General features: G+C 36.3%; 2 protein-coding genes across 2 annotated transcripts; one reads left to right on the top strand and one right to left on the bottom strand.

Moving 5' to 3' along the window:
• Positions 1–1,430: 1,430 nt before the first annotated feature.
• Positions 1,431–3,384, top strand: LOC115995478 (TOG array regulator of axonemal microtubules protein 1). Its single transcript, XM_031120059.1, has 5 exons — positions 1,431–1,837; positions 1,973–2,079; positions 2,197–2,344; positions 2,557–2,751; positions 2,854–3,384. Exons 1-5 carry the CDS (start codon positions 1,634–1,636, stop codon positions 3,085–3,087), a joined length of 888 nt encoding a protein of 295 aa, XP_030975919.1. The 5' UTR covers positions 1,431–1,633; the 3' UTR covers positions 3,088–3,384.
• An 813-nt stretch (positions 3,385–4,197) lies between these two features.
• Positions 4,198–8,015, bottom strand: LOC115995477. The gene is made up of 4 exons (XM_031120058.1): positions 6,885–8,015; positions 6,313–6,581; positions 5,057–5,263; positions 4,198–4,693 (listed from the first exon to the last, which is right to left on the bottom strand). The coding sequence occupies exons 1-4, from the start codon at positions 7,900–7,902 to the stop codon at positions 4,538–4,540; spliced, it is 1,650 nt and encodes a 549-aa protein (XP_030975918.1). The 5' UTR covers positions 7,903–8,015; the 3' UTR covers positions 4,198–4,537.
• Between the last annotated feature and the right edge of the window lie 217 nt (positions 8,016–8,232).

Genomic DNA, 8,232 nt, shown 5'->3' with positions numbered 1-8,232 from the left:
CAACACACACACACAAAAAAAACTTGGAAACAATTTCAATCAAGTCAATTAAAAATGGTTAGTACTTAATACGTATAGCTATTTTTACCCCAAAAAAATAATGAGTCATGCATCAAAGACAAAATTTTAAAAAACTATTAGTAAATTATCTTAAGGTTGATAAGAGCAATTCAAAAAAAATAAAATAAAAAGTAGATAACAAGTTTTTTGATACAACCACAGCTTCTAAAACACCAGTTTTATTATATAGTATAAGTATATGATTTGGGACTCATGTTGTTCAAGAGCACCACTAAAGGCAAGCCAAACTAATAAAAGAAAGCAAACTTCATACAATGTTTTAGGCTTTTACAATTTAGAACCCAAAATATTGTGTTTTAAATCTTTCTGTATAATTTATTTTGGTTAAAATTTAAATAACTTATACATTGGATGATGCTTATAGATATTACTCCCAAATCCACATTATATTTTTAGAACTTAAAGCTTTTTTTCTTTTCTTTTCTTTTTTTCATTTTGATCTTAATTTTTTTTTTTTATACATCAATAACTAGGAGTGGGGATTTGAACCAAAAATATCTCTCTTGGAAACATCAAGAGGTAATAGTTGAGCTATAAGACTTTTAGTCATATTTAATTTCTTTTTTATTCTGGCCATATTAATTTTTGTTAGTAATTTAACCTGTTTCTATACTCTTAGGGTCCGTTTGGATTGAGCTTATTTTTGCTGAAACTGAAAACTGAAACTGAAAATACTGTAGCAAAATAATTTTTAAATGTGTGAATAGTGTTGTGGGACCCATTTTTAATGAAAAAGTTGCTAAATAATGAAATTTGTGGGTCCGTAAACAGTACACAAGTGCACTGTTTACTGTGCAAAAGTCAACAAATGCGGGCTGAACCAAAAAAAAAAAAAAAAAGAGAAAACCGCATAACAAAAACGCAGACGCCACAATAATTTGAATCCAAACGGGCACTTAATTACACTTTATATCTTTTTTTTCTTTTTTTTTTAAACCAATTACACTTTATATCTTAAACTTTAATTTTCCATCTAAGATAATGGCAAAATTGATAACAATGTGCAAATTAGTATAACATTAGAATTTAGGATGATAAAATATAATTTTTCAAAAATAAAAATACGCTGGAACATCAAAACCTACCGTATACCTTAGTCCTCTGCCCAAAAAAATAGAGAGGGAGATATTGGATGAGATTGAGAATAAGATAAAGATCGAGACCGACCAAAAAGAACATGGATCAAGATCAGGGCCCTTGATCCTTTTATAATAAAAAGGCCGTTGATTGTTCCTGCACCCCCACCGTATTCAATATCATCATGCCACGCGTCCCTAAAAAAAATTCAAATGTAGCAACCGCAGAATTTGTTTTCAACTGCATACTATTCCCTCCTTTTGAAAATGTTGCCGTTACCGAAAGAGCCCAACGTCTCTTTTCAACTTTTTCAAAATTTAAAATTTAAAACGAGAAAAGTAAGATCCTTTATACTACAACCAGTTTGGTAACTTGAAAGGCAGAATTAACATACTTTCCCTGTTAAGAATCAGAACCCCACTCCGCCCAGCCCTTCAAATCAAATTTCTTCATCTCTCTCTCTCTCTCTCTCACAATGGCGTTGAGACCCATTGATAATGCTCTTCCAACAACACCAGAAAGGCCCAAAAAGCAAGCAAAAGTTGTGGTTCCAATCCAAAAACAATCTGATTCTATTGTCAATGACGAGAACAAGGCACCCACTGCTGCTGATGCCACTGTTGAATATATTTTGTCTGAAAATCTCGAGGCCGTACCAAATCCTGAGTCCAAGATCCAAGTACGTCTTTATTTCAAGAGGGTTATTTGATCATGTTATATGTAGAATTATTTACCAAGATTGTGTTTTTGAGGAAACCCATTTGTTATTTTGGTCTAATCTTGGTTTCTTACTTTTGATTGGTTGGAAATGCAGAGCTTGATTGAAGGGTTAGAGTCAAAGGATTGGATAAAAGTTTGTGAGTCACTGAATGATGTTAGGCGATTTGCGTTGTATCATTCTACTCTATTGCTTCCGCTCTTGTAAGAGACTCCTCTGTCTTGTTTCTTAAATGTTGCTATATACTATCAGTGAAAAAGAAAATGCATTATTAGTATATATTTTTTCTTCTGTGGGAGTGATGGGATTTTCTAACACAGGGAAAAAGTAGTGTTGGCGTTGGTGAAGGCCATGAAAAATCCAAGAAGTGCTTTGTGCAAGACCTCTATTATGGCTTCATCTGATATTTTCCATGCCTACGGTGACAAGTTCCTCGACTCCTTCCCATCTGATGCATTTGATCAATTGGTATGGACTCAATTTTATATTTTAGTTTATTTTGTTAGATCCCGTGTGATGGGACTCACATTGGTGTGTTTGGATTAGCTTTTTGTTGAAACCAATTTGCTTATTTTGTAGTCCTTGTTAATAAGTTAAAAAGGCTAAAAGAAGAAAGCAATCTAAACTTTTATTATGATGTGTCATGATTAATGGTTTGAATTTGTGTGTTGGGTTCACAGCTGCTGCAGCTACTACTGAAAGCGTCCCAAGACAAGCGATTTGTATGTGAAGAAGCAGACAAGGCACTAAGCGCAATGGTGGGGTCAATGACTCCCTTGCCTCTGCTTAATAAGCTCCGGGTGTATGTTAGCCATGCCAACTTTAGAATCAGAGCCAAGGCTGCCATTTCCATCTCAAATTGTGTTTCTAAGATGGTAAGTTTAGCAATTTACAATTCTTTCTTGTCTGGAAACTTGTGCTGCCTTCAAGATGTAAATATGAAATGAGATGCTAATTGTGTGTGGTCTAATGAACAGGGGCTAGAAGGAATGAAAGAGTTTGGGTTAGTAGAATTGGTTCAAATGTCTGCAGATTTATTGAAAGATAGACTGCCTGAGGCAAGAGAAGCTGCAAGAAGTGTTGTGATTTCAATATATGAGGCCTTTACACAGAGTGAAGAGCAGAAGCAGGAGGCATGGCAAAGCTTTTGCCAGTCTAATTTATCACCCATTCATGCTCAGTCCATGTTCAAGATTATCCCTTCTTTATAGAACTTAGGGTAGTAGTGTGAGGGTGGTAGCAGTAGAACTTGTCTAGGCATAATGAACTTGTCACGGCAAGAGGCCCTGTATTTGTTTCATGTAAATGCTGGTTTTTACATGAAATCTACGCCCGGAAAAATGTTGAGATTTTTTTTATTTGTTTGATGTAATTTTATTTCATGTAATTTTTTTTTTGGAGAAAATGCAGGGTAATGTATGAAAATAAAATTTGGATTTTACCTGATAATTCAACTTATGGAGAAATGCTGAAAAAGTTTGGTCAGCCTAACTTCTATTTTAACTAAAGATTTTTCTTGATGAAAATCACTATTGTATTTCCAAAACTGAACCTAAAGCAGAGTTTACAGTTCCTCTTCCTTCAGCCACCTAGAGAGTAAATGTTCTAAGAGCATCCACATCAGTGGATGTTAATCTGTATGATAGAAAAAGACCCCATTTTTACACATTTTATCTCAAAAATGCTCCACATCAGTTCTTTTATAAATGTGTAAAAATGTGTATAATTATTCACTTGCTACATGATTACTGTGCTCTTCTATTTATTATTTTAATAATTTATTCTCTCTCATTGTCTCTGGGCATACGCATCTCACGATTCTCACCACACTCCCTTTCTTCATCTGATCAAATCATTCTCCATTGCGGCCGATCATCTTTTACTTGCCGTCGATAAATCATCAAGCCACGCGATCGTCGATCATCGAACCATGCCGATCATCAAACCACACCGATCACCAACCACGCTGATCAAATCATCAAACGAAGGCCTCTCCGATCATCAAACCACGCCGATCAAATCATCAGTGGGTTTCGGGTTGGGTGGGTGATGATGACTTGACTGGGTTTCAGGTTTGGTGGGTGATGAATGGGTTTGGGATTGACTGGGTTTCGGATTGAGTGAGTTGGTTTTTCTTGATGGTGCTGGTTGGGTGGTGATGATGGTGGCTGGGTGTGGAGGGATCGTTGGTAGTGATGGGTCTGTGAAAGAGAGGGGCGGTGAGGGAGAGAATAATAAAAAATTGTAAAAAAATGAATATTTTATTGAATAAATGTGTAAAATAGATAAACTGATGTGTGTGGTTTGTAAAAGTGGGTGTGTAAAATAGAAAAAGTAGCCTTTTTCGCGTAAAATAGACGAGAAGTTTGCATCCACTGATGTGGATGCTCTAAGATCATAAGATGTGAAAATGTTACAAGTTATATGAAAAAATTGTATCCGCTGGACCAACCACAGCATGCTGCTTTGTCCCGCTTAATTTTGATGCATAATTGCCATTCATCAGCAACAAGCTCTTTACATATCCCACAACCACCAGGAAATAATGCATTGCGGGAAAAGGTTGTTTTCTTCACCAACCAAGGTTCTTGTAAAAAATGAGATCGAAGAGACCTGGACCCACCAGTTGGATGGAAGAAGATGATAAACAATGTCAGTATTCTATCTTGAATTTGCTGTAGAGGCACTTTGATCTCCTTCAACCAAAGAGTGCAAAGCCGTCTCGACATCAGCAAATGGTTGGCCAGCATAGAGTTGAAGTTGCCTCTTCTTCACAACAATTACCTTCATGCCATCTGATACTGCTTCATGAAGTTCCTGCAATGATTTTTCTCTCATATTGAAACTAATATCTCTATGGCTAAAAGTAATGGCATCTAGGGATAATCGTGACCTACTCTAGAAAGTGACAGGGACACTTGCAAGGTTGTCACACACCCAAATAATTGTGTTGGATATGTGACTTTAAAGGGGTGATTTCAGTGCACCCCTTTGAACAGTGAGTTTCCATAATTTATTCTCATATGCTTGGTTCATCCTCAAAAACATTATCTTGCATGTGTGGGTTTTGAATGCAATATGAGAAGTAATGTCAAACATTTAAGTGTAATCAAGTAAGGGTATTTACCCTTGAATAAAATTTCCTTTACTTATCAAAAAAAAAAAGTTAAGGGTATTTACCTTTACTGGTAAAGGAACAACGTCAGAACTAAAATCGCCCAGATCTTCAAAAAATGATTCCAGTAGAAAACAGAAATTACTGGCATCAACACGATCCTCAAAAGCAACAGTATAGCAGTCGCGCTGTTCCTGTGCCTCAGGGGAAATCTTTAGGGTGTATAGTCCCCCCTGTCCTTCATGGTCAGAACCTCTACGCATAAGTATAGCCTGGAATTGGATAAACTGACAGTTAGTTGGAGACAACGAAAAATACTCATAATTAGTTAAAGCAATCTAAATGAAATTTCATAATAGGATTTACAAATTGCCAATTGTCTCAAAAGTTTAAACTATTAAAAAATAGTGAATTTAATCATTTCACCATTATTCATTTATTCTAAGACTCCCCCTTATGTGTGGGCCCAGCCTCCGCTTAATAATTGAGGCCCAACACATGAGAGCCTTTAACTTTTTTTAAATGGGAGGTAGAATACAGGGATTTAAACTAATGACTACTTGCTCTAATACCATGATAAATTACTTGTCCCAAAGGCTTAAGGTTTTAGAAAATATAAAATTAATCATTTAACCATTATTCTAACAATGACAAATTAAAATCATATAGAATATAGTTAATAGAGCATTAACTAACATCTAAGCAAATGAAGAAGAAACAAATGAGACTCATGTCATAATAGATTTACTTCAAGGGTCAACAACATTGAGCCTATATTTACATTCTGGTGGATTAACCAACCGAACAAAATAAAATTAAAAGTTTTATTTTAAATGAAGTGCTAACAAACATAGGAATGCAAATGACATGAAACTTAATTGTGCAGTAAAAAAAAATCCAAAATAGCCTTTCGCCCATCTTGTGCCCATCCACGACAGAAAGATGATTGAAGAGGATTACATTCTAGTGTTGAGAAACTATCTACTTTCATATTAAAAAAGGAAAAAATTGATTATAAGGCTAGTATGCCGTATGGAATTATAAGTTAGGCAATCCTTATAAAATGAGCTCAACTAACATGATGATTTTGAATGACTGGCAGTAATTCAGCTATTAATGAGAAGAAATTGGCAAATGGTTTAGTCAAGTTGATATGGTCCAAACGCTAAACAATAAGCCACAGATTGGAATAGTAAAATAGATTCAATTTACAAATAATATAAAGGTCTCAGTGTCTCACATTGGCAATGATACTCAAATCATGAATAACATTACGTTATTGAGAGAAATACAGTAAAGATACAAAGTTTCAGTTTCATACCAGAACATGAGGAAGCCTCAACCACCAAAAATCAGATTCAGTGTTTGGTTGCTTTTCTATGAATTTGTTAGCCAACGGTTCATCTCCAACTTCTCTGTGTTTTGAATTGCCATTTATACTAAACACAGCATGATTATCAGATGTGGAGGCAGTTCCCTCATTCCCATTTGTGAATTTGTGAGAATGTTGAGTCTCAAACTTTACTGACTGTTCCGAATTCACTACTTCAACTGAAGACCTTTCTGAATCAGTCTTCTGGACAACGCGGCCTAAACAATTTAAAAATTAATTAAAGAACATACAAACATAACATAGACTAGCTTTTCGTTACACAGTAGAAATTTGTAACAAAACATTTAAACCAAACTACTTATGATCATAGCTTTGTTGTATTGAATGTTTTACCTCACTACCAATTAGTAAAAGAATTGAAAAACAAAAGTACAAGACTTCCATTCACTAAACCACTACCTAAATTAACAAAATTCAAATCAATAATCAATATTCAAGCAAAACCATCTAATCAATGCAATCACCACACAATTTAAGCAAAACCCACTAAGCAACATTACCATTTCTCTGTTGAGCATTTCCCAAATCCGACAATGACTCTTGCCCGCGCAATTTTCTTCTGTCACCTTCTACACTCTTTGAACCACTCTTCTTCCCATTATCCACATTACGAATTCGATCCTTGGTACCTCCAAATCCCTTAGAACCATTTCTCACCTTCATTGGAGGGCTCTTAAATTTAAGCTTTTTCTTAAACATCAATGTCCCATTCGCGTCCTTAGAATCCGAATTACCCCTCTTTACCTTATCTTCAACCTTATTAGCCAAATTCGAATTCAACCGCTTTTGCAACTTACTCAATTTTGCACCAATCTCTTTCTCAATTCCAATTCTACGCTTCGAAATCAAACTTTCTTCACCAAATTCATCATCCTCGCCGCCTTCCTTACCGGCATTCTTCTCACTCCTTCGAGCTTCCCTTGCCATAGCTCGAATTTCTTCGATTTTCATTTCCAATTCAGAATCAGAACCAAACAAAACTTTCTCTTTATTACTACTACTATTCTTCTTTCTATTATTATCAGAGCTATCCAAGTTCCCGTCTTTTACTGAATCGGAATTGGCTTTTCCCAGTATCCAAACAGAACAAATAGTCTGAAACACAAAGAGACCAACCAAATACGCACCGTATTTTAGGACAGACCTGGCCGATAATTTACCTACAATGCCATCGGCTGCAGTGGCCGGTGTCTCGGAGCTCCGAAACTCTTCTACTTCAACTGTTTCACCGATATCGGCGGCCCGATTCTCGGTATATGTTTCGTCTGTTGGAGACTCGAAATCGGGGCTTTCGGTTTCGGTTTCGTTATCGGGGGACACGATGGGAATTACTGGGTTTGAAGGGGGTTTAGTTAGGGTTTTGAGGATTTTGGGGCGGAGATAGTTTTTTCGCTGTGTGGGTTTTGGAAGTGGGAGAGGAAGCGAAGCTGATGCACGCGCTTTTGGTCGCGTGACGGTGGGGTTTATGGGAGGTGTGAGGAGAGACAAGGTGGTGGTGGCGCAGTGCGCACCCGCCATTGTTGGGGGCGGAGGAGAGTGAGAAATTGGAGTGGTAAGTTGGTTTCGCGCTTTTCACTTTTAGCTGAGAATTGAGTAGAGGTACTGCCTTGTGCTAACGTGCGCTGAGTGCGAACGTTTGTGATCAGAGGGGGTGTTTGACATTTGAGCCCAAGTGCTTTTAGATAATTAGATGTTGAGCCCGGCCCATTTTGGTGAATTTGTAATAAAAATGATTATCTTACAAAGTTACGCATATTTTCACATTTTAAAGAACATTACACACATTTTTATTTACTTTTTCACCCACACGTATATCAAAAATACTCAAACAACATTCTTCAAACTCCT

The sequence above is a fragment of the Quercus lobata genome, chromosome 6, assembly GCF_001633185.2.
Source record: "Quercus lobata isolate SW786 chromosome 6, ValleyOak3.0 Primary Assembly, whole genome shotgun sequence".
Lineage (NCBI taxonomy): Eukaryota > Viridiplantae > Streptophyta > Magnoliopsida > Fagales > Fagaceae > Quercus > Quercus lobata.
This window is presented reverse-complemented; position numbering and strand designations above follow the sequence as displayed.

Coding starts and splice junctions, on each gene's coding strand:
- LOC115995477 (XM_031120058.1), bottom strand. CDS start 7,902: ATGGCGGGTGCGCACTGCGCCACCACCACCTTGTCTCTCCTCACACCT. Junction 5,264..6,312: donor TGAGGCTTCCTCATGTTCTG/GTATGAAACTGA, acceptor ATCCAATTCCAG/GCTATACTTATGCGTAGAGG. Junction 4,694..5,056: donor TTGTTCCTTTACCAGTAAAG/GTAAATACCCTT, acceptor AAATCATTGCAG/GAACTTCATGAAGCAGTATC.
- LOC115995478 (XM_031120059.1), top strand. CDS start 1,634: ATGGCGTTGAGACCCATTGATAATGCTCTTCCAACAACACCAGAAAGG. Junction 2,080..2,196: donor ACTCTATTGCTTCCGCTCTT/GTAAGAGACTCC, acceptor TTTCTAACACAG/GGAAAAAGTAGTGTTGGCGT. Junction 2,345..2,556: donor CTGATGCATTTGATCAATTG/GTATGGACTCAA, acceptor TTGGGTTCACAG/CTGCTGCAGCTACTACTGAA.